This window comes from Scomber scombrus, chromosome 14 (genome assembly GCF_963691925.1).
Source record: "Scomber scombrus chromosome 14, fScoSco1.1, whole genome shotgun sequence".
In the NCBI taxonomy this organism is placed as follows: Eukaryota; Metazoa; Chordata; class Actinopteri; order Scombriformes; family Scombridae; genus Scomber; species Scomber scombrus.
Window position 1 is genome coordinate 24,615,926 of NC_084983.1, and position 27,090 is coordinate 24,643,015.

At 39.3% G+C, this 27,090-nt stretch overlaps 1 protein-coding gene across 1 annotated transcript in view; it reads right to left on the reverse strand.

Moving 5' to 3' along the window:
- Positions 1-3,761: 3,761 nt before the first annotated feature.
- cpeb4b (cytoplasmic polyadenylation element binding protein 4b) overlaps positions 3,762-27,090 on the reverse strand; it is a 34,354-nt gene continuing 11,025 nt past the window's right edge. The window contains exons 3-10 of the mRNA XM_062432754.1: positions 24,444-24,534; positions 19,202-19,252; positions 12,396-12,566; positions 12,081-12,170; positions 11,609-11,727; positions 11,399-11,513; positions 10,135-10,316; positions 3,762-8,429 (exon numbers count right to left, since the gene is read on the reverse strand). Of these exons, the coding sequence (XP_062288738.1) occupies positions 8,202-8,429; positions 10,135-10,316; positions 11,399-11,513; positions 11,609-11,727; positions 12,081-12,170; positions 12,396-12,566; positions 19,202-19,252; positions 24,444-24,534 (1,047 nt within the window). The 3' untranslated portion in view covers positions 3,762-8,201. The remainder of the gene's footprint in view (positions 8,430-10,134; positions 10,317-11,398; positions 11,514-11,608; positions 11,728-12,080; positions 12,171-12,395; positions 12,567-19,201; positions 19,253-24,443; positions 24,535-27,090) is intronic.

A 27,090-nucleotide genomic window follows, 5' to 3' on the forward strand; every position in this document is an offset into this window, starting at 1 on the left:
AGCTACACCCAGCCTCTGGAGCTGCCGCTAGGGGGATTTTTTTTTTTTCTTTTTCTTTTTTTTATTGCCTTTCGGGAGTCTGGTTTGTTTGGCCAAAGTGGAGACTGAATTAATGTTGCCTTCCAGCACTGCCCGGAAACTCCCACACCAGAGAGCTGAAAGGGTGGAAGCGTTTCAAAAACATCTGCTTTCACATCTGAAAAAAACAAGCAGGAAAAATCACAAAAAAGGCAAATGATGCCCTGTTGCAAAAGACTCTGTAGTCTATTAATATTACAGTACGATATGGACTATTTAGGCTGGTAAATAAATTAGGCTAATCAAAGCAGATCGATAATGTATCCGGATATATAAAAGGTCAATTTCTGTTCAATTCGTGTCATCGGTGGCATCTCAAAATCAACCAGAATTAAAACAAAAGCCGAACAAAGCAGAATGTTTCAACAGTTTTAGGCTATATTAAATTATTTTTATCCAAGATATTATTGATTCAACATCAGTGCTCTGTGCCTCCTAAAAGTCTCATGTCAACGCCTCATCAATCAAAGAAAATTCACATTTCACCAGTTGCAAATTTGCCAAAAGATTGAATTATTCACGGGATAGATTTTAGATTTTCCAACAACACTTGAACGCAACATAAACCATGTGGCAGTGAAATTGGTTATTTTGGTTATATGGCGCCATCTGGTGGCGAAATCAGTAACTCACAGTCTGATTTAAGAGGATATCTAAAACAAGAGGGTGTGTCTACAGAAATACATCAATGACAGGACTATCATTGTGCCAAAGGTAAATGCCGGTGTGAGAAAGAGACAGAGAGGTTTATAAATGTATAAGTTATTCCTCTGTAGTAGTTTGTGGCTAACAGAAGGCTAATTTGTCCAAAGAAAAAGTAGACCTCACATAAAAGCAGAAGAGACACACTGAAGTAGTATTTATAAAAAGGCAAAAGAGAAGATAAATGCAATGTTTCAACCTGGATAAATCAATGAGATATGGGTTGAAAAGAAGTTAACATAACTATTTGAGCGAGTATTCTTTCAGTTCATTCTGAAGTCCAGGGGCTCGGTGACCCTGACCCCGACCCCTCAACATACAAAATGACGTGTCACAGTACAAATGTGAAGATGGGCTCAGGCTTTGAAAAATCAAGTGTTCAATCTCTCTTTTATCTCAGTAGACCTCCCTCAATCAGATGTTTGAAATGAGCACAGGGGAACAATTCAATTTTTTTTTTCTGTCTCAAACTCCTTAAATTCTCCCGTCACCTTCAGTGATAACCACCATCTTTACAGCTACAAATGGATGCCTCACACCTATCACTGTCCATGCATTAAGCCATGGCCTTATGACGTCTCCTGCCAGTTTTATAGTTGATTTTATGTTTAAAATATTATTGTGTCAACTGAGGCAGTGTCATATTAGTTATTTTTCTTTGTTTCCTTATGCTTTAGGTGTATGATGACACATTACACCAGCAGTAGTACTCGTAGCTGCAGTTACTGGAGGGCACCAGCAGAGGGAGTGTACAGTTGTTGAGTTATGTCGAGGAACACCCCGCTTCTCCCGAGTTATTACAGACGTGACCGGAGGAAAGTGTGTCCGTGCGTTTGTACCACATCCCATTTTCAGGGCTTTTTCATGAGTATAACTAAGTAATGTTACATTCAGGTCAATATGTCCATTGTTTGTTTTTGCAGTACAGTATTTCATTGTTCTGGATCATTTGAATAATAATAAACATTCATTTGCATAAAGCAAGCATATGTCCTCTCCCATGTTGATAAGTGTAATAAAAACTCATAGTTACATAACTTATTACTAGCGCTGTCAATCGATTAAATATTTAATCGCAATTAATTGCATGATTGTCATGAACTTGCGATTAATCGCACATTTTTTATTTATTTTAAATACCTACTTTAAGGGATATTCTTCTTTTTGTTTTTTCAAGTACTTAATCAAAATACCGTAACTTATACTTGATTACTTTTTGACTACTTTTCTAACGATGTTTTCAACTGTTAGGATAAGTGTACCCATTAAGACCACCAAATCTAAGTTGAGCTGTTTTTCATGGATACCGACATGATTTATAAGGGAGATCATTTCTTAAAAAGAAAGATTTATCTCTCATTTGAAAATGTATTCATTAGTTCATGTAGATTTTGGAATATAAAATAAAAAGTATAGGAGAAGTCTAGCATGGGCTTAATTGGTACTGTGACACCATTTAAGCTCATGTGTGCTACAAATAAGGTCCATGTCATGATTTATTTAGACTTTTTTTTTTAAACCTTTGATTTCAAAGAATTAAAAACATCAATATATGTATTCAGTAACATGTTGAATGTTGAAAAATGAGGAAAAAACCCTCCTGAGCAAAATCTTAAAGGTCTGACTTCAGATTACACATTTTTTTCTTAGTAACTGTAACAAATTAGTTACATTTATTTTGTAATTTAATTACATAACGTTGTTACATGTAACTAAACACTCCAAGTGATGTTGGGTGTAGTCATAGGTGCAACAGACCTGACATTTCTTATTGTGCCAGAGCAGCATCAAACACTGCTTTTAACACTTAAACATGCTGTGTGTATCCTCATCTAACAAACATGTTGAATGCATTTCCTTAATGAAATCATTTGCAAAATGGATTTTTCTTCTAATTGTGATTTGTTTACATCCACGTCTGCTTGCTAGCAGCTGGGCTTTTTTGGCACATTGCTTATTCCTTAGAGGGTTTCCGTCACCAACTGTCAGTCAGCTGAAGAGCATAAAATCAATGGCAGGAATGTGTATCGTGTAGTGCATGTGCGCCTGTGCATCCTCCCATGGGAAAAGCACAAAATGTGGCCCCCTTGTAACAGTGATCAGTAGGTCTCCAGTAGTCAAAAACTCCACAGGGTACCATAAGGTTACTTTTAAAGGGGTTATATTATGCATTTTGTGATTTCCTGTTATTTATATATTGTTATGATGTCAGATATCTAGGCTAAGAATCGTCAAAGTTTCAAATCTTCAAATCTAAATATATGTAGAAATGCTCCCTGAAAGTGAAAAACCTCGGCTTCAACCTGCGCTAGACATTTACAGTAGTTTCAGACTTTTTTTCCACCATGGCGACAAACTGACGTCAGCTCATCAAATCATTCTGTAACCTTTGTTGCTATGGTTTTTCCATGTGTCATCTCATATTTCCGATCAGATTCTGGCTCAAATTTATACAGATTTATTTGAGAAGCTGACATTTCAAGTGAAGAACAAGAAAAAGTAGTGAAATCCTAGGACTTTAGTTTGTTTCAGGATTTGTTGACGTAACCTCCGCAGCTGATGAACATTTCCCGAGGGGCAGCTTCCAAAAGCTTTCCAATCAGAACAGAGTGGGCTGAACTGAGGGGCAACGAATGGGGTCAGTATAAGATAAATGAGTTGTTTAAACTGCAAATCATGCAAAGATAAAAAATAATTTTAGAAAATAAATAAATAATCTAAATGTGCATATGCCCACTTTACAATATTCACCAAAAGCCAATTTGGTGCAGATGTAATTGAAACCTGCTGTTATTGCCGACAGCGATGAACATGTGATGGGACTCTAAGATTTGCTGTCAGAGCTGAAGTTGACATTTGCTGCTTAAGCACTTTGTGACACTACAGTACACGGCAGAGTCAAACTGTGAAGACAACAAAGAAAGGTGTGACAGAATATGGCAGTGTCCAAATGTCAATAGCAGAAATAAGCACACAGTGTATATTTTCATCACAGTTAAGATTTATTTCATTCAACATTTCACATTACAAATATTTAAAAATTATGCATACTGTTATAAATAGTTGGCTGCAAACAATTAAATAACATTAGATTTTTCTTTTTCGTTTCACTAGCACTTCTACAGACCAACTCCTAGAAATATGGACATATCCGTATTACATAACTTAATTAGAAAGGAAAATACAAAAATAGGAACTTATAAAGTGAAATGACAATAAAAATTAAGGTGATATCTTAAGTAAAAAATGCTATTAATAAATACAACAACCTTCCCATACACAGTTAAAAACTATTGAAATCTTGCCATTAAGTAACATCATTGACAGACAAATATTTAAATATTTATTTTCCTTCAGAAAATGTGAACCATATATTGTGGAGCACAATATAGCAATTAGTAAAAACTAGACACTTTAACATATTAAAAGCTTCACCTCAAAAATATAACAAAAATCTGATCAAAATTATAAAAATCAATTATACATTCCAATTAAAAATATACCAATAAACAGCTAAATACATTGTTGACCTAATAATTACAATGCAATCAATCACAGTAGCTTAAAATAAACAAAAATAAGCAAATGAGCACAAAACCTTTAATGTTTTAAAAATAACTTCAATTATTTATATTAGTACAAATAGTTTGATTTCTTTTCTTTTTTACAAACACCAGCATGAAAAGGATTACAATAACAGTAGAAAATGACTGTGAAAAACATATTAACATCTTCTTTAATTAAATGTCTGCAATTAAAAATGGCATTAAAGAATTACATTGCAAAGAGTCTTTATCTGGAAAAAGGTTCAAAAGAAGTATTGCACATAACAACTTGAAGTTAACTTGCAACATTTACCACATTCAAGTCTTTAAGCTCCCCTTCCTCCAGATAGGTCTATATAAGATCACCTCGACAGACAGTGGGGATGAGTTCTCAAGTCTTTTTAAACAGTGTTCTATAAAGGATGCTCAAAGTCCTGCACTGCCAAATCGATTAAAGTTAGGTTCTGTCTTGTTTCTCGTCTTATCTCTCTGTCATGTGCATCCTGCAGAGGTCTGCAAATGGGGAAGCGAGGAGATCAACACGTGGGGGTGGGGAGGGAAAAGGGGGTTGGGATGGGGTGAGGTGAGGTGAGAGTGGGTTTGGGGTGTCCTTAACAACGTAATAATTGAGAAACATTTGGTGCACACCACAACAATTAATTTTAATAGCTAATTCATGTACTTGTCATTTTCTCTTTTTTTTGTCATGCATGCTAAGGATTATAATAGGTGCTAGTTGGCAAGTTCAAGAATATATATATACTTTTTTTTTCAAATATTAAAATATCTAAACACCAAACATCCATTCTTGTGATACGAGATTCAGCGTTAAGCGTGAGCCAAATTTTGCATTCTCCTTATAATAAGTTATGCTCCATCTATGGAGAGGAAACCAAGACAGAAGTTACCATTTTCCAACTAGTATAGCCATGTTTAGAGACATTAACATCAATTTTTTTTTCTCGCCATGCTGTTATTTGACCAGATTGACTGGAAACATCTAGTGTACGAAAAGGTTAGACCAAGAGCAATACACTTTGGTCTCTCCCCTGCAGATCTGAAGTCGCATCAACACAAGTGCGCACTTAGTTGTAAAGATTCCTCAGCACTGAAATGTATAAAAAGCATAATTGAAAATAATATATATTGAAATCACTCAACTTTTTTTTTCTTAAAATGAACATTTCCATATATGCAGATCTTTCAGTAACAAAAGTACAAAAGCTACCTTTCACAATGTGAAAAATTGAGGTATTGCAAAAAGGAGTTTCCCCATTTGTGAAAAATGTGCCTAAAATGACTGTTGGAAAAAGAAAAAATATTTAGAAAAGTAGTGCATAATAAATGTTTATATGTGCATGACAAAATAATTTAGCTAGAAAACACTGTACCAAAAATCAGCAGGCCATGTATAAAATAATCTTTTTTTTTTCATCTCATTTAACAGCAAATTCTTCACAAAGTGTTTTAACTTCTAAAATGCTCACCCACCACACCCACAAAACTAATGTCCAGGGTGCAAAACTGGTGCGACGACACCACGCCGGTATGAGGATACGTTTTTTCACTAGTGTGTTTGTGTGTAATCAAGTTTCTGAACTAACTCCCTGACATATTTAAATGCTCGGCTAGTAGGACTTAAGACGTCAAACAAATGTGAGGATTAGTTTTACTTTTGCCGCGTGACTGTCCGCTTAATGTTAATTTTTCCCAAATGCGCAGACCTATTTGAGATAAAAAAGAAACTAGTGCCTATGAGAGGACGCCTCCATTTTGAGCTATGGAGGGTGCGAGGCCTTGTGTGTGTCTGTGTGTGTGTGTCTGTGTGTGTGTGTGTGTGTATCTGTAAGCCCTGCTGTTTTTCCACTGGTGTTCTAATGGGTTTTGACTGCACTGTCAAATATATGCATACATATATTTATATACGTATGTATATATGATGTTCAAGGCCAATCTTTGGTTTGCTGGATTCCATCAGGGCTTAACAGTTAAGCAAAACTGGGTAGAAGTGGCAGATTTCTTTTTTTTTTTTTTAAGAAGAAAAACTTTGAAGAAATGAGAAAGAAAACAAGAATAAAAAACCTAAACAGGAAATGAGCTACAGTATGACCCACTACTGCACAGCCATCTTTGGTTCCCAAAAAAGCCACTGGGTGAAACCTACTGGACCTGCAATCTTGTTATCAAGAGCAAACTGCATGTGGGTCACAAGTATGTAGTAGTAGAGCACACTGCAGAGACTATCTTCATTTATGCTTCAAAAACACTGGATGCTGAGTTGGATTAGCTTGGCAGGAGAAAGGATAGAGGGCAGATCCCTCCATGACTCAAACGTGTGCTGACAATTCGGAAAATCAGATAAACTTTAATTGCTTCTTTCGCTAAAATATAGCTGACTCTTGGATGCAAAGTAGAGCTTTTTTTCCATTAAAGACTTGGGAAAATTGCACGAATGCATTCATTTTAAAATAACAAAGACAGGCATTTCCCATTTTGGTGGTAACCCCGTAAAAACTGCAATAAAAAGGTGACCACTTAACCAGCCTTTTTCTCGAGGAGTTACCCTAGCCTTAGTCCTGAAAGATCTGGATCCAATGCCCCCCGCTGTGTGCAGCTGGGGTCTTGATCCATGAATGAGGCCCTACCCTCGGTTAGTTGCTAGCTTAGCAGTAGAGGACATGAGGAGGGGGAGTGGGGTTGGACTTGTCTCTTCAACAGTGAGCCTGTCTCTCCTGTAGCCTCCCTACGTCATACATTCCCCTAATACACTCTGTACTGTACGATGCTCTGCTCCGTCCCTAGCACAACCCTGGGTTTGATTACAAAAATAAGGAGGTGATGAAGCAAGTGAGTACAAAACTGTGCCAGTCACATCACACTCTGCCTGTTGCATCACTTCCCTTTGATTATACTTCTAAAGGAAAGGAGAACACCAGCGGGTATTGATGTTTTCTTTCTTGCTTATTTTTTTTTCTTTAAACTGTATTCGGCACATTAGCAGCTGAGTTTGAGGTATTAGTTTTTGCATGTCAAAATGGAGATCAAAATCCAAATGTGTGTTGCTAAAATTTCGTCGTGATTTTCAAGTAACATCAAAATATTTGTGTATGGTCTTGGAAATAAAATAAAAAAAAGAGAGGTTCAAACATTGTGATCTGGGAGGGAAAAGAGTCCATTTCATTCTGCAGTGGGCCCTCTCTGTTCTTCAAAGTTAATTAAGATTCAGCTTTGGTTAACAACTAAGGGTCTTGTATACTGTTATCTGCACTCTTTGAACTTGAAATAAGTGCACTCTTCTTTAGCAACACCTTCTTCAATTCACATATGCTCTGGAGCCTCTTGTATCAACCTCTCAGAAATAAATAGCCAATCATAACCTTTTTTTTCAAATAGCATTTGCTCCGGAGACTCCCAAAGTATAAAGCACTAGCTCTGCTACAAAATAAGTCAATCAAATGTCAAATGAAGAGGATCTGTTTTGGGGCCTCTTGTATCAAAAATTAAAATCAAATACATTGTTAAGAAAAATATGTCAATTGAATAGCAGAGTACCATATCACACCTCAAACTTTCCTATATATGCTTTTTTTTTTTTTAGAACTAATAAAAATATTTCAAAAAATCAAACGCATAAATAAAATTATGTTACACATCTTTTTTCCTTGCTGGACATATTTGGATATAATTCCAGTTTTTCTTTTCTATCTTCAAAATATAGATATATATTAACTTAAAAAAAATGAGATAAAAGGTTTGTTGAAATTAGAGCAAAAAGGAACCAGCAACAGAAAAGTGCATTTATTTGTACAATGATTTGCGACTCCTGCACTACCTGCCCTCCTGCTCGCCTGTTGCCTCTCCCTATCTGTCGTCCGCTCAGTTCCAGCGGAAGGAGATGTGACGGGGCCGGTCGCCTCCCTCCTTCACTAGGGGTTTGTGAAACTCTCGTCCGGCGCGTGAGTGGATGGCCGCCCAGCAGTACTCGCAGTAGTACTGCAGACAGGTGACGTTGGCGCAGAAGAACGGTGCAAACTTCCCGCCGCAGCGAGTTCCCTGGCACTCATCGCACAGCTGGTCATCCAGCACGTATGGCTTCACTTCCACCTGCAGTCAGAGGAGGGAATTCGGTCACATTTTTTGAATGATATTTCCTTTATAATTTTTACCTCCACAGTCTCTACAAAATGTTTTTCAGCTTAGGAAAGGAAACAAATGGCTGCCTGGAAGGTAGAAAATCTATCTGAAAACATGATTTGCTTAGAAAATTAGGATTTTATAAGGTTGTTGAATATTAGCAATTAGCAAGAGAATGTCACCAAGGCACCCTGCCTAATCAATTGAAACACTAATTATGCAAATGAGAGAGCAGTGTGCTATTATTCCAGTATTTTGCACTGCATGTTACTTCACTCCTGGATGTCTGCTCGAGTTATTTCTACTTTTCTATGCTGTGCAAATGTGAATGATGTCTGTGTCAATTACAGGCAACCGTAAGCTGCGGGATACACCTGCAGATATTACTGTAATTCCTTGGCTGCTGACTGCAGTGGGTAAGTCATTCATAGCCTCGGCTTATAAGTGTGCACACACATCACAACAGTACGCCGTGTGAATGGCAGAGTGAAGTCGTGACATGCAGTAAACTGGTGAGTGGCAGAGCGCATACGCCTTTCTCCTGGAAGACATTCTGATAAGTCACAATTGTAAATGTATTTATTTTACTTCTGAGTGTTACATTAACACTATAAACAGATGCATATGAATACAGATCATTTGAGAAAGTTAGTAATAAAAAGCTAAATCGTTGCCAGGTGATAACTGATTGGCTCCAAGATTGCATTTCAGCCAATGTGTACACTCGGTACTGTACGGTGCTCTGCTCCGTCCCTAGCACAACCCTGGGTTTGATTACAAAAATAAGGAGGTGATGAAGCAAGTGAGTACAAAACTGTCCCAGTCACATCACACTCTGCCTGTTGCATCACTTCCCTTTGATTATACTTCTAAAGGAAAGGAGAACACCAGCGGGTATTGATGTTTTCTTTCTTGCTTATTTTTTTTCTTTAAACTGTATTCTGCACATTAGCAGCTGAGTTTGAGGTATTAGTTTTTGCATGTCAAAATGGAGATCCAAACCCTTTTGCTCTCCACACAGATTGTTTACCTGCATGCAGCCAAAGCCTGCTTGAATGTGATTGGTCAACACTACTTGCACTACAAGTGAACTACAAACAGAAACCAACAGGCTTCCAGTACCAAAATGTTGTCCCATTGCCTACAGTCTGTATTGATATGCAGATATCTGTTTATAGAGATTACTGCTAATACAGCGTTGCAGTAAATAAGCACATGCAGTGCACTCATCTAACCTTCCCTATACTCTATGAACAAAGTTAAATAAAAATAAAAAGAGGGATTAGACATTAAATTCTTTAAGCTTTTTTTTTTTTAAATGTATATTCTTATAAATGGTGTTTTGTCTCATTCTGTGGTTGATTTTTTGACACAGTCTCTGTTTGAAGCCTGGAGTTACTTAGTTAGTCTACATCCATTCATTTTGTTAAATGGAGTTATGTAAAATGTACTTCCCTATTACACATTTGCTATTAATAACCAAACAAATGTAATTCCTAGTATTTCATTTTTCACCCTTAAGCAAAACTAGGCCTCCTCTCTTTTGTATAATTCAAAAAAATGTTGTACAGGCAAGGCGAGTTTGAGAGAAAAAGAACAGGAAGCGAGGTGAAGGAAGACAAATGAAGAAAGAGGAGACCAAAACAACTCTGAGCTCTCTTTTCTTTGCACTCACCCGTTTATCGATTTCACCATGCTGCAGCTGTACAAAGCGAGCACTGATAGCAGCAATGTAGCTCTGCTGATTAGAGAAGGCGACCCGCCCCGCTCCTTTGGGGTACTTCAGCTCAGGGTCTGTGTCAATGCCTGCGTAGCAAACCCCGCCATACAGGCGGTCCATGATCATGGCCAGCTCCACTGCAGAAGGGGGGGGGGGGGGAAACAGACATAGCTCAAAAAAAATATTCACAAAATAAGTTTGACACGCAAAAGCAAAAGACATGAACATGATTTTACACACACACACACACACACAAGCTTAATACGTAAACTCCTGCCCATGTAGCCACTGTACACAAACACATCACACACTAAGTTGATGAGGGCTGTTGATCTGAGAGCTTAAGCCATCAACACAGATGGATTAAAGGTCAGTTTGATGGGGGAAATATGAGAGCAGCGCATCATGAAGAGCTGCAATAAAGGTTCATATCAGTATTTATTGTGTCTTTCTCAGATATTAACAAATATGAAAATTAGGGGGAGACAACCCAGCACATTAACAATGCAGTGTTTCTTGTTGACACATAAATGTTATTTTATTTTTTTTACATGTAAATTTAGACTCCAATATTAGACCATGCGATAAAACACTGAATGCACTTGCAGGGCCTTATGACCTTGGTCATTACCCCAGCTACAGACGTCTAAAGCACAGCTACCATTGGTGCACAAAACATGAACACACAGTACACAAAGCACTGCTATCAGGATAAAAAGGAATTTAATATTCCACACGGCACAGTGTGCCTCAGAAAAGTACTTCCTGATAGTGCCAGTGTAGGTCAAAGCCGATTTCAGCAGCACAGTGCCTCTTTTTTAGCTCTAGCCTCTAGCGGGTCAACTGTTTATTATGAATACATAACTGAGAAGAAGCACGGAAAGTGAACACTGGCTACTAAGTGTTGCTTATTTGTGATTTATTAACATATAAACAAGTAAAAAACAGTCTGTCACTTACTTTACAGACATGTATGACTACTGAGAACATTTTTAAGGCCTTTTAAAAATGACAGCACAATACGGGACTAAGACGATGACACACACATATATTTATGTAATATATATTTATACTGTGCATATGGATCCAACCCATATGCACAGTATAAACTATATACTTTAAATGTTAGTGTTGTCATTACAAACACTCATTCGTTGTTAATTCTCCTGGTGGTAATAAGAGTCTTGATTAAGAAGACAAACAGAAAAATGAAGGATACCTGCACGGAGCGGGCGAGGGACACCTCCTACAAAGATGGTTTTCCTCGGGTCCAGAGGCTGAGATCCGTCCATCACAAAATCGCTGTCGTTCAGGTTCCACGGGCGGATCTGGACCTGTCACACACAAATTCACACACACGTAAACACAAATTCATCTGCGTGGGAAGTTGTGACGTGAGAAGATGGTTGTGTTTGTGCTTCCCACTGACCGGCTTGTCTTTGATGGTGGGGCTGGACACACAGAGGTATAGCTTTCCGTCCTCCTCGATGCAGGCATCGATCAATGCCTGCACTGAGCTCTCATCCTGGAACAGCAGGAAGGCGTACCCTGCACAAAATACAGAAGGGTTATTCATGCTGCTGGGGACAATAAGTATTGACAAAGAATCACGTTGGAATTTAGTATGCTGATAACTGCCACTGTCTGTCTGATCACGACAGTCTGCATTCACAGCAGGAGGGCATACGCTTTTACAAATACACAAACAATCCAAACACAAAACACTTCAGATAATATCCTGAAGGCAAAACCAGACTGCACAGATGCACACATGTTGATAAATTGACACATTGACAGGGCTGTACCAAAGAATACTAAAAAACATTTCTGTGTGTTCCTCTCACCAGTAACAGAGACACCAAAGCACAACGTGAAGATGCTGCAATGAGGATTTAACATACCTTTGGGGGGGAAATAGGATTTACTCTCAGCTTTGTGAGGCCAGTCCACAAACAGGTGTCCAAAACGCCGGAAACTGGCTGTTATCTCATCTGAAATCAAGCAAACAAAATGCAAGCTGATTGGCAAGTGCGCAGGTTTTTAAAAGGAAACATTAAAAAAGATTTACGTGAAATGCTCCTTCTCAGATTTCACTGTAAAGTATCCTCAATGTAGAGTAAGATCGTCTAAGTATAGATCACTACTGAAAATACACCCTGCCCTGTCTGAGACTGCCCAGAAATGTAATCCTTTCGATCTTAATGTAACTACTGCACCTTCATCTATATCCGGTGGCAGCCCTCCCACAAAGACCTTGCGTGAGTAACGTTCAACACGCTCTCCATTCTGGTGCGGAAAGCAGTGTGGAGATCCCAGGCCCGCGAGGCCCTGATCACCACGCTCGTCATCGGGGAAACCGTCCTCCATGGGGAAGAGAGAGGAATGGCCTGTGAGAGGAAAGAAGAAGAGGAGAGAAGGAAAGGATTATTTCCTGAGCAGAGAGCTAGGAGTTGAGGGCAAGAAGTATTCAGATTTTTCTCAACCTGTCCTGATAACCTGATAATTTAGGCATGGAAAACACTGTACTACTGATGTATTAGATCATATTTCATCTATTTCCTAGAGCACCGCGTGGCTTTAATACGCTCTGGTGAGAATGAAATGTTGCAGCAGGTATTTCTAGAACTCTTCAAACATCTGCTAATGTGTTTGAAAGCTTAAGACAATCAAGAAAACACAAAAAGGACTGAAGAGGAACATACAGCACACAAAGGTTAGTAAGAGATAAAAACACTCTTTAAATAAAATAAGGTGAAAAAAATCAGGTGGTAATGAGTCATATCCAAAACTGAAATGGACAAAACGAGGAGGGGGTTAAGAAATGTACCGAATATCATGTCATGTGTCTTATTAAGCGACTGTACTCTCTATGGATGCACGTCACACAAACACACACAGTTGTCCTTTCAGTAGCAATTTAAATAGTGAACTGTGCATGTTTGTGGAAGTGTGTTTGTGTGTGTGTGTGTGCTTGCATGTAGAGGTTAAGCCCTCCGTGGCCTATTCCTGCTCCTACACAACCTGCTCTGAGCTGCTTTATAAAGGTTTATGCAAGGGAGTTAGCCTCAGCTTACAGTATGTGCTGTGTGCATGTGTGTGTGTATGTGTGTGTGTGCGCTTCCATGTGCCTGGCCATGTGTCTGTGCTTCTGTTGCAGTGTGTGTGTGTGTGTGTGTGTGTGTGTGTGTGTGTGTGTGTGTGTGTGTGTGTGTGTGTGTGTGTGTGTGTGTGTGTGTGTGTGTGTGTGTGTGTGTGTGTGTGTGTGTAAATCCTGTAGTACCACTTTGTGTGTCTCTCAGCCTCATTAACTTGTAGCTAAATGTGATGATAGTGACTTGTATTGTCTGACTTAATAATCCTGCAAAAATGTGCATGAGAAATGAGAGAAAGCAAAGTCAAGCATAGCTTCATGAGCTTATAACAAGGCTCGACAATTACACGGTCATGCAGACAAACATGTCACTTCACTGTACAGACACAAAGCGCAAGGTCATTTAAAACTTATGAGCATTCACTTAACAAAAAACCAGCAACCTATAACTAAAAAAATCATGACAGCACGGCTTTATGTCACAAAACACGTCAAAATATTGAGACCTACAGAGTTGAATTTATGCTGTAAAAGTGACACGATCATATTTTACCTCGTCTCCTGCTATAATTCCTGGCTGCATGTGGAATAAGGACAAATCAAAGAAGAGGGTGATTATAAAAGATGCATAATACACTGTACCAATAAAAGTACCAGGTGGTTCATGACAATGGAAGGATGTTCCACTGCCCGCCTGCCCGCCCTCGATTTCATTAATCAGCCATGAATCATAATCAGCCCCGTGGAACTGTCACCACACCACTTTAATCACCACAAGAGTAGAGAATAAAGCACCAACTTGTTTTTTTACTGGAGAAAAGTATATAATTGAAGGGATGTGGTAAAGGCATCAGTGAACGAAGCTAATGACTTCTAGGCTGATCATTATGTCAACACGATCATTTTATCTCACTGTAATTCAAAGAAAAAAGATGGGGATGTTCGGCATATTTCTGGGTGGACATTTGTCAACTGATTATTACAAAATTGTAAAATGCTTTAAAATACAAAGAGATAAAAAGACACTAAGGACAGATCAGTAAAACAGTAACAACTAAAATTATAAAATAAGAATTATAGCAATAAAAGTGTTTTGGAACGACAACATTCGAGGCAACAAGGACACAAAAGGGATCAAATATAAAAGGCGTTACAGTACATGCCTGTTTTAACAAAAACCCAGAAAATAAGAAACTGTCAGGAGGAACCCCACTGAGGCAAACTAACAATGACAGAAAAGAGGCCTTTTTTTTCTATAATTGCTCTGAAAATAAGTAGGCAGCCTACAGCAGTTACAACCTCTGCAGTATTTTACAGGATAATTGTAAAAGCTTTTACGTGTGTTTACAACTATTTTATTTAAATGCCTGAATTCCAGCCCAAAAATATCCCTTCAGTATTAAAAGCCTCAATGTAGCTGTTGATTTTTTTTAAAAAAAGAAAAAAGGCATTACAGTAGTCAAGGCAGATTAAATAAAAACGTATAATCTTCTCTGTATCACAAATAAAAATGGTATATTGTTTTAATTTTCACAATGTTCCTTTAATAAGCTTCAAATTTGCTGATTAAAATTGAGGCTTTAGTCAAATGTTACTTCCAAGTTATTCAAGACAGGCTCAATGTGCTGAATTTGAGAGACAAGGTCACATCTGTGGACCCCTGCAGAGGAAATGCAGAGAGAACTGAGGCATGCGCAGAAACATGCTCAGGGCCAATCACAAGGACAACAGCTTCATTGGAATTTCATTGCCAAAAATTGTTAGATAGTGTTTATAACACTGGCTAAACAGCTGTGAAACTTTCCAGTTCACTAGACTCCAAAGTACTGGAAAGTACAACTGTTTATTACTGCATATAGCAGTGAAGAGAGATGTCCTACTTTCTAATTATGACCCTGAATCACATAGAAGGAGAATAAGTGGTCCAAAGACTGAACCTTGAGTCACACCACAGGTAATCAAGGACAACGATAAGAGGCATTCACAGACACTTGGTATTTTAATCAAATGAACCACAATACTTCAAATGCCTCATTAAGGTAAGCATCAGCATTACAATTGAAAAAGATACCCTGATGACAACATAGATAGTGTACTGTAGATAGATAGGCTGAAATGTATCCAGTATGTGACTATAAACCAAGCTTTATCTATGGTTTCTGTTGCTGATGCCAGTGCAGAGGAAGCACCAGTGTGACAAACTTCAACAATTAACCAGAAGAAGTAATAACAGAGCAGCGGATTTCTGGAACTTTTTGTTTTTATATAGCCAGAAATCTCCCAACGTGCAATTTATGATTTAAGATTTCACTGTACTACAGTCATGCTGTGCACTTTCAAACACAATGCATCTGTGACAGCAAGCCGTTACCATTGCAACCTCCATTGTTTCCAGTGTAAACACAACAATGGCCCTGCGCCAGGAAGGCAGAGAGGACAACTGTCACTCTCACGTATGTACGGGCATGCACAACTATCTGCGTCTGTCGTCTTACTTGCCGGTTGTTCAACTTTTCCAGGTAGCTGCTGTTTGACTATGGAAACTGCAGGAGGCACATCTAGAGAAACAACAATGTTGGCTGCTCATCTTTCCATTGCACCATTTAATAGATTTACCCAGATGAGCAATAGTCAAATGACTTGTTTTTTGTTGTTTCTTTAAATTAATGTAGCAGAAATCTGACTCCTATTTCTGCCCAAAAACATGTGTAAAAGTGATGCAGTCCACCACTTCCCTGTTATGTGTATGTGTGCTCCTTTTCCACATTTTATTTAATACTCTCCCTGGAAAATAATGGGTTGTTTTTTGGACAGAACTAAAGTTAAATGAATTAAAATGTAAATACTGGAGGAATTGCAGACACACACAAGCAATAATCCGCAGCTCCCTCAGTGGACTTTCCAACCCAGATGGACATTAACTCTGGGGGAAGGTCAGACAGAGCGAGAAAAAGAGAGAGAGAGAGAGAGAGAGCGAGAGAGCGAGAGAGCGAGAGAGAGAGAGAGAGAGAGAAAAAAGCAGATTGAAAGAGAGCAGAGAGCTGCTATAAAAAGATGCGTGTGTGAGAGAGAGAAAAATAGATTGGAAGAGATGGGAGAAACAAGCTGATAAAAAGCTGTGTGGGGGTGAGAATAAAAATGAGTGTGAGCGTGAGAGACAGAGATCAAGAGAATGAGGACTGCAATCTGTGTATGTTTATATATATGTGAGAGAGAGAGAGAGAGAGAGAGAGAGAGAGAGAGAGAGAGAGAGAGAGAGAGAGAGAGAGAGAGAGAGAGAGAGAGAGAGAGAGAGAGGGAGAGAGAGAGTGAGAGAGAGCTGGTGAGCAACCTCTGAATCCTGCCTATCCGCTGGCACCATCTGTCTCAGGGCTTGATGACAGCTCCTGACCATGTGATCCGACCATGTGACCCAGCAATCTCGTGAAGAAACTACTGGCCTCTCCTCTTTTACATCCTGGCCCAAGACCAGAGAGCAAAAGCTACAACAACACAATTACACAATGATAAAAGTAGAGTGTTTGCAAGGGCAAGAGAGAGGTAGCTGAATATTAAACTGCAGCATGTCAAAGGGATTTTGCTGGATTTATTTATTTTTTTTCCAACCATTGGAGAGAAGAATATGTATTTATATATGGCTAAAGGTGTTATCTTCTTCTGTGTAACAGGGCCATGTGAAAAGGCAAGGGTCAAAGAATGTGGTTTGAGAATTTAAAAGGTGCTATCTTCATGTTTCAGAAACAGACATAAAGGAATATTCTTAAAAGTAAAGTGAAAATGTGAAGAAAAATAAGGACAAAAGAGCCTCACTTTTTATACCAAACACACAGTGCATTCAGAAAGTTTTCAGACCTCTTCACTTTTCACGTTATGTTGCAGCCTTATGCTAAAATCCTTTTTTCCCCTCATCAATCTACGCTAAATACTCCATAAAAACAAAGCAAAAACAGAATTTTAGATTTTTTTCCCCAATAATATTAATTATAAGAAAAAACAGAAATATCACATTGACTAAAGTATTTAGACTATTTACTATGACAGTTGAAATTCTGCTCAGGCGCCTTTTATTTCTCTTGATCACTGCTTTAAATGCTCCAAAAAACCTGAAGGATTGCTTTCAATTTCATTGTACATGTACAATGACAATAAAGACTATTCTATTATATTCTTTCAGATGTTTCTACACCGTGATTAGATTTGAAAAAGCACACACCTGTCTATGTAATGCCTATCAGAGGGAAAACCAAGCCATGAGGTCAAAGGAACAACATGGAGAGTTCAGAGACAGGGTTGTTTTCAGGCAGAGATCTGAGGGGGGGGGGGGGGGTTACAAAGAATTTCTGCTGCACTGAAGGTTCCCAAGAGCACGCTGGCCTCCGTAAGCCTTAAATGGAAGAAGTCTGGAACAGCCAGGACTCTTCCTAAAGCTGACCACCTGGCCGAACTGAGCAATCAGGGGAGAAGGGCCTTAAGAGTAAGAGAGATGACCAAGAGCCCGATGGTCACTCTGGCTAAACTCCAGACATCCTGTTTGGAAATGGGAGAAACTTACAGAAAGACAACCATCACCGCAGCACCAATCTGGGCTTTATGGCACAGTGGCCAAACAAAAGCCTCACCCCACTGAAAGAAAGCAAAAAAGCACCTAAAGGACTGTCAGACTGTGAGAAACAAGATTCTCTGGTCTGATTAAACTAGAATTGGACTGTTTGGCTTCAATTCTAAGCGTTGTGCCTCGAGGAAACCAGGCACCGCCCATCATCTGCCCAATACCATCCCAACAGTGCAGCATCATGCTGTGTGTGGGGGTTTTCTAGCAGCTCAGACTGGGAGACTAGTCAGGGTTGAGGGAAAGCTAAACAGAGCAAAGGAAGCCTGGTCCAGAGCACTAAGAGGACAGTGACCCCAAGCATACAGCTAAGACAACATGGGTGTGGCTTAGGGACTTGAGTGGCCCAGCCAACGCCCTGACTTGAACCCAATCAAACATGAAAATGGCCGTCCAACGACCGTCCCCATCTAAAAAGACACAGCTTGAGAGGATCTACGAAGGAGAATGGCAAAAAATCCCCAAATCCAGTTTTGCAAAGTTCGTCACATCACACCCAGGACGACTCACGGCTGTAATAGCTGCCAAAGAAGCTTCAAATAAGTACTGAGTAAAGGGTCTGAAAACTTACATCAATGTGATATATCAGTTTTTCCTTCTTAATAAGTTTGAAAACAATTCTAAAATCTTGTTTTTGCTTTATCATTACAGGGTACTGAGTGTAGATCAATAAGGCAAAAATGCATTTAAATGATTTAAGTATAAGGTTGCAATATAACAAAATGTGAAAAAGGCGAAAGGGTCTGAATACTTTCTGATTACAATGTAAAACCCTAACCTCAGAAAATGAGACATTTTTTTGTTAGGAGCAAAACTGACACACATATAGTTACTCCCAAACTCAGGCCATCTTGTCTTCATTTATAACTCAAATCATCCCGCCCTTCCTCTCACTTATTTCTTGGCATAAAAAACTACTGCTTCCCCTATTTATCCATCCATTTTTTCAAAGGGAAACTGTTTTTGACGGTCAAATAAAAGGGAAGGACCCAACAGGAGTAACAAACAAGGAGAAAGGTCATCAACAAAATAGCTTGTTGATTAAAAGTACTTTTAAGAGGGTAAATGTGGCGTTGGGAGATTTATAGAGCAGAGGGGCACAGAGGAGACACACTTAATTTTTAGTTGGATGACAAGCAAGGGTACACGAAGCTCCAAAATGACCTCCAGACACTTTACAGCTCGACATTCAATCAGAAGATGTTTTAAATGATCTCCTTTAAAACTGACATAATAATTATCAGCCCTCTAAATCTTGCACACAAACTCCTGATTTTTTTTACTGTTAGCAGGCCACTAAAAAAAACCTGAGCCATACATACCATTGAGGGGCAGCGGGTTGTCCCCTCCTGGATGGGGGAACCCTAGGCGACCTGCACACAGAGACACAGAATAGAAATATTTAACATGATGGAGCCTACATGTTACTAAATGAAACACGGTGAAATAATAAGTGTTCACGTCACTGAAATAAATCAAAAGGTTTTGGCATTACTCCAACGTCCGCTTCCCTATGAATGGGATAATGGAAGCTGAGTAACCTCGTTATTCTAAACAAAAACATCTATATTTCATTAAGAATGAAGATGATGCAAATACATCAGGAAGTTTCTCTTTTGATGACTGTATAGCCTCCAGATAATATTCCCCTAGGTGATTTTTTTGAATTAATGTGAATGTGTGTTTTAGGCCCAAATTGAGATTTAATGTGATCAAATGCAGATCATAAAATGGCATCCACACAAATCAGAGACAATCTGTGAGGCAAGATAGCACCGCTATCAATGAAACTGCTCCAAATTTGGCAAAAAATGCTGCGACCAGGATAATGTTCTTCATTACTGCTACATGAGCACAGATTAACTTTGCTGATGGGTGCTATTTGAATAATGCTGCACACAAGGTTTTGGTTTGAAATAGCCGGCTTATACAGGAGCCCTTATTAAACATGGGGTGTTTCAGAGACTTTATTAAGAGTGATAATGCAGAGTTGGCCTTGGCTGTGGCAGCTATGAGCACACTGAATGTTGCCTCCACATCAGACTCATTAGAGACTACATCTGTGGGACACCAACAATCTCTCTCCCTCTCATCGACCTCCATTTCCCTATCCGTGCCCCTCTCTCTGAGCCTCATATCATACATTTTACATTGAGCCATTTGCCAGGCCCGTCTAGCACGCACGTACACACACACACACACACACACACACACACACACACACACCCCCGCACCCACACAAATACATGTTATGATGCCAAACAAGCTTCAAAGTTATGCAAGGCCCGCTTGCTGCTGAGGGATAATGAGATGAAAGAGCTGAAAGAGTACAGCCATTGTTGTATGGGCACGGACCGCCCTACGATTGGTGCATTCTGATGCCTCGGTCACACAGAAATGCGCTGGCCCCTCCCCCCACAACTCGCCTATCGAGCCCCACAGTAGATGTGGTGCTTAAAACAAAAGTAGGACTCACAGACAACAGAAACCAGGGCGGACCACCCGTAGCTTCAGGAGCTGCATCAAAACTATAGAAATACATACATTCACGCATGTTCATTATAGTCCAAAAAGTTCTGTCTGTCAAAATAAAATCACAGGTGACAAACAAGCTCCAGTTCTCTCTCTCGTAATGTATGTGCTGACAGGTGCACCGCCCAAACACAAAGTCCATCTGAGCTCACCCATCACCCATCAGATTGGATTTTAAGCGTCTTCAACAGTGTTTGAGGAGCATGTGTGCGACGCTGTAAGCACACCCAAGTCCTGCAGGGTAGTGTGTGCCCACTCTGTGAACCTTATTTGTATGCTGCTGAATGCGTACATGTACAGTAACAGCTGAAGCGCATGCACAAGCACATACAACATAGTGGCGTGTGTGTTTGTGCGCGTGGTGGCTGAACAGAGGGATCCTTTCTGTCAGTCAAGACAATGCTGGAAGAGATTCAAAGCCACTTCTACTGTAGACATTTTGTCTCGCCTCCTCCCTTTGCTTCGTCGCTCTCACTTTGTTCAATATGTTCTACTGGAAGGAGAAATTTGTGCTCAAGCTAATGTGTATCTAAATGTGCTTGTGTACGCGCACTGTCTGTGTTTATTAAATTTATGCACGCTTGCATGTAGTGTGCGACAGAAAGCCGGAGACAGCAAGAGGACAGTTGGCCTGGAGAAGAGTCAGTGTTTAAAGCAAATTTGCTATAACTATGTTTTTCTTTTTACTTTGCTGTGAGGGGAAAAGGGAAGGACTCACTTAATTTACTGCTACACTGAGCACAGCATTGTACAAGACTGGACTGTAATTATGAAAACAAGGAACAAATAGTAATATTTTTGCAGCAGGCCAAGGGCTACAAGACAAAAAAGGATAAGGATAAGGGATGGGATATGGGGTGACGCATCATGTGAAAGCAGTAAAAAAACGAGGTGGTGTATAAGGACAATTCTGAGGAAGAAGAAGGCTGAAAGAAGATTAAGAAAAAGCAGGTCAAGAAAGTAAAGAAAACATGTTGTGATAAAATATAATGGACAAACTTTAGAATGAACTGATAAAAACTGCCAAACAAGTCTACTGTTCCTCAGCAAAGATAAACACAGCTTTCACACAGACGGACTTAGGCTTCACATATAACTATTTAAGAAAGTTGGCAGCTAACATAACTGTTAAACTATTTCATTATAATTTCATAATCCTACATGGTTTAATTACTAGTAAAGCTGAAGTTTGTAATTTTTCAATTTAAAACAAAATCAGTTTTGTCTTCTGGTGCCAAGCTCTTGGATCTAACAGTCGCAGGAATGCGTGCCAGCATAGCTGGAGCTAAGATACCAAAACGTGGCTAATGAGGTAACCTTCCAGTCTTCCTCCCCTAATACTGAAGGAAGATTTACTGAGGTTTGACAGCAGAACATTAGATCACAGCTGGATGTGGCTGAGCCTAGTGGGTGTGAGGCTGAAATAAATACGAGGTGATAGTAAAGTGTCTGGAGCTCAGAGTTTTCACTCATCTTGTTATTCTAGTAATGAAACTAGGAAGTGTCTGTATTTAACGTGGCTGTCCTACAACATTACAATCGATCAATTCATTTTAATAACTGAGCCTTGTGGTTGTTAAACTAGAACTAGACCTAATTAATCAAACCCTGGTGCCCCACCCAAATCCTTTAAACTCCACTAAGACCTTGAGAAATCAAAGGTGTTCTTTCAAACAACGATCATTACCAGAACGACTCCTACATGCAACTCCCTCTCACCCAAAACCAATAATGCTCACAGTACGTCCTGTTAGCTGAACACTCTGTCTCTATAATTACTGTCTGTTACACCCTCTTAAACAATAAACAAAACTAATTACTTGCAATCGTTGATAATCTATTTCTGGGTTACCATTGATCAATGGTGCCCAGCGACATTCAGCCAATAGTTGACATTGGCTAGTCTCTATTAATCAATAACCAAAGTCACTTAGTTTGCAATTCTCAAATTACAAATGTCAGCTCCTACTTTATTTTCTCTCACTCTCTCTCTTTGTTAATCAAGGCCCACGCACAAAAAAAACTGATGGCTGGTTTCATTTTGGATTTAAAACGAAACGGGAAGCGGCTTATATTAAAAGATCAATCTCAGATTTTGTGAATATATATCAGAAAATGTAAATGAAGATCAGTTTGAATAGGAAATCGGAGCCCTAAGCACACGCCAACATATACCAATATCAATTTTGTGATGGAATTTTTCAACTTTGTAATGTAGAGAATATAAATGTGTAAAAATGCACAGCAGTAGCAGAGCACTCAGAAAGTATCTGTTAACAAAACATATTCTCTCATCAATCCAGACTGTGTCACAAATGTGCCAGACTGGTTTTTTAAAAGGAAATGACAAAATTGTTATTGTCTGTCAAAATGGGCTCTGCAGCTGTGATTATGAGAGACTAATGACGGCCCACAACTTCAGTGGGAGTCCAAAAACGGAGTCCTTCCATCTCTCTCACAAATCCCCTCTTAAACACAAAGCCTAAGCCTCAGTCAGCCCTGTATTCTGTATGCGTCTCCTCTTTAAAATGCATGAGAAAAAGAGGTCATACTCATTGCACCATACTCAGGCACAAAATGAATTCTCATATAACTTTTTTTTCCCGAAAATGCAGAAGAAATGGGAAGTAGAGAGAGGAAAGAGAAAGATGGAGGTTTGATGTCCAGATCAAGTGTTTTTTTTACTGGTTATGTATCGACACTGAATCTGATCAGGCACTTAAATTGACCTAAATGTAGCTTAAATATGTGTCCGGATGTTAGGTTGAGTAGTCAGACACATATGATTGAGCTCATATTATCAATTTCCTTCTTCCTTTTGGCCGGCTGGCAGGTATTAGCTCAGAGGCCAAGGTGTAATAAGGCCGCTGTGTTATAGGATTGGTGGGGGTGGTTGTTTAGCGACTCGTCTTTTTCTGAGAACCGTTAAGCCACGTACACCTCCGGCCTTGTTTCCTTTTCAGACCAACCACAAACAAACAAAAAAAAACTTAAACAAGAATCTCATTGAGGAAAGCTGGTTGGGCTCACTACTTGTGGAGGAGCCCCGACCATTGGTGCAGACTGGAAGTAAGACCTAAACAACCCCCTGCCAGCCAGTTCAAAACAATTGAGTCTATATGTTTAAATGATAGGTTTGATACTTATAAAGGAAAGTTCAACCGGGAGAATGTGACTCCTGACATTGATATTAAGTGATGAGTACGGTAGTCTTATAAGAGAAGATGTATCACTCAGTCCACTGGTGTACAGTGGTGTTACGGAGTGAAGTATCTTCCCTCACAAACTGACACAGACTTCGAGCAAGAACTTAAAACCAGACAACAGACAAGTTGTCCGGACCTGTTATCTAGTTACTTACAGACTTAACCTTAAATGACGACAGCTGCTATGACCTGCCAAACACTTTAAGGCTGACTGAAGGAATAAACACAGTACAGTACGGTAAAAAAAAAGATCAGCATTTGATCAGGTTTAACAAATACTGATCCATTATCAATTCAGGACATCTCTAATATTGATCATAACACCAAAAGAAAACACAATGTCCACACAATATGACCTGTGAAGGAACTAAAACTTCTCTGCTAAGAACTGAGCTGTTAAAGTATGAATAAGCGTGAATGTGTGAGCGGTTAACAGCTGTACCTTCCAACACTCACACTGGTTGTTTGGCAATTAAGATACAATCATTATAAAGATTTCTCTTATTTGTCTTTACCACATATGTTTGAATTTGAAACTAAGCAGTATTAATTACCATGTAATAATGTTCGGTAATAAGTCATAGCTTTAAGTATGTAAGATGTGACTATATGTGTGACGCCTACTGTCCTCTTCCTTGACCAACCTGTTTATTTCCGTTTCAAACCTGCATACTTTACCTACAAACTGTGTTTGCATATTCAGTGAATGAAAATGCCATGATGTTGGCTTCTATGTGCTTCGTCTCTTGATGCAGCATAAAATGAAAGCTGCAGTGCTGCTAGTTGCCTGCTTAGTGTTTGCTTGAGTGACAGCTGTCATCCTCACCTTTCAGAGTGTCCTGCTCAGCCCTCATGATGTCGATCAGGGAGCTCTCCAGAGTGTTCATGTTGAAGCTGTCAAATGACCTAGTGCGTTCCTGAAAGAGAAGAGAGAAAGAAGAACAGTTTTAATTTACTTTTCTTTATCTGCTTCAAAGCAACGCTATTTACAAAAATAAAGTTCATAGAGTTCATAGACACCAACAGTCTTAACATCCACCCAATTAACCCAAGCCAAACATAGTCTTAACATTCATGAACAAGTGTTTTAATTTGACTCTTAAATGCAGTTTGAACTTATTTCAACAATGGAGAAATTTACACAACAGATCGCTTAATTTGTGTCCATAGTCATCCCTTTCTAGCTTCCTTTGATAAATGCAACAACAGTGTATTGTGAGGATTCAAATTCAATGCGGGCTCTTCATTAACTCTGACATTCTGGCATTGGCCTGAACAGCAGGAGTGGCAAACAAAACAAATTAGGACCGAGTCCTAGTTTCCCAAAAAGGAATCCCGAGTGAATCGCAATTTACTTCTGCAAGCTGAAATAAAAACTTGAGGTAAAACCAAGTTTAATCATCCTCATGAGAAAAGGTTTTACTTCACGGCCTGTATTGTTTTGCTCTGTTTGAATATTCAACTTTGCCTTGCCACCAAAGAACAGGAACCACAACAATACTGCAGAGACATCTTCACGGCAGAGAAGTGTGAACCATTCAACTTTTACCTACTTATGGTAATTTTTTTTCTTTGATGATTCAATTTAAGTTCTGCTGCCTGCATTTAATTTCTCTTCGTCTTATTGTTTAGTGAGACACCCTCCTAAAATCTACTTTTCCTTACACAATGTATGTAAATGTTTTATTTCCCTGGTTAACTAACTAACTAACTAACTGGGCTAAAAATTGACTGCTTCAATAAGGTAGAATAATCATAAAAGACAACATTAAAACAAACAGGAGCGGAGCCAGTTCCTCAGAAAAAAGCTTTATCACCTACAACAAGAGCATCCTTGGCATACCAGCCATACTGGAAATGTTTGTATGTACACAAACACATGTAAACACACACACACCCGTACAGTGTGTGCACACAAAATATGCGCACACATCGAAAACATATAATATACAAACACACACACTCCAGGTGCCATGTCGATAAAGCTTCTGTCCCGACTCCACCTCGCCCAAACTAAATGTGCAAATGTGTGTTAAACTGGTGAACTCTTTTGCTTTCTTTCTGTCCAAACATCACCACAATCCACACAGTCCAACTCTGCTGAAGAGTACAATCATTTCTACCTTTTTTATTTACATTTAAAACTGGTGATACATGTCTGACTACCCCAAGACATCACGTGTCTGAGTCTCATTCTTTCCTCCGTCCCTTCCCCATATTTCCAGTCACTCTTCGATACGTGCCACCTTAAAAGCAGAAACACCTTGAAAAAGGTTTCTATTCCTCATTCATGTGTCAGAGATGTCGCACGGTGCAGAGCCAATAAGTTGACTGAAACGATTAGTCACTATTATTTTTTTTTATCCTGTCTGCTCACGACTGAAAAAAAAACATTATACCAACCGTGTAACACTAAAAATAAGAATATTAAACACAGAGACAGGGAGGAGAGCCTAGCATTAAACTGCAAGATCATTTTTTGCTGTGAGATTAAAGTCTTGAAAGCGTCCACTTAAGATCTGATTGAATCTGACAAACTAATCAGGGAATGATGAGTTTTGAGTTGATAACACGACTGAAAGGCTCTAGGAAGTCACTACGCTTGCAAACCACAATAAAGCTTCACTCTGCAACAACACAGCCTTATTTCCCCCTTAACTTCGATTAAAAACTTTTGGTGCACAGTTTAAGAGAAATATTACTTCTAGGTGCATTCCTCAGCCTACATGAAATCACATTGTTGCAAGCTTTAAAAAATAAAATATTAACCCTGAAAAAGCGGCATTGCATTGAGCAAAAGCTAGGCAATTAGCTTTAAGACACTGAAATAAAATCTAAAAATGTCAATCTCGCCTCTCCTGAAAACGTCTTGAAGTCAACAATGCGTGATCAGCTCTGACCTCGGCCTGACTGATAACAGATGGCTCTTGCGCAACAAGAATTGCCCAACACGTCTGTCAACCTGTAAGTAACCTATGAGCACAGTCAGTCAGTCTTGTTCCATTCAGCACTTTCTCTTCCTGACAAATGCATCTACGCCTAACCTCTCTAAGTATTTAGTCATTCATCCAGCAACCGGGTCACACCCTCGTTACAAACTGCAGGCTGACAGTCTGAGAGCAGCGACGGCACCTTGGGAAGAAAAGCTAATAGGGTACTATGTTACACCATGAACTCCACAGGGGGGTCAGATGTTAAAGGGTTCAGAAAAACAGAGCTGCGTCAGTGAACCATACGACCGAGGCTCAGACAGGCGGGGAACTTTTTTTGGGTTTTTTTTAGTGGTTTGTTGTTGTTTTTTTTAAATAAATCTACTATGTGCAGTGATTCCCACAATTCAATAACAACTTTTACCATTTCATCAGCCAAAGAGCGTGGTTGGATGTCTGGCACACTGGCTGGTGAAAGAGCCAAACTCCACAGTTGTAGCCAAAATTTCACCATCATTCAAAATGGTGCAAACCGACTTAGAA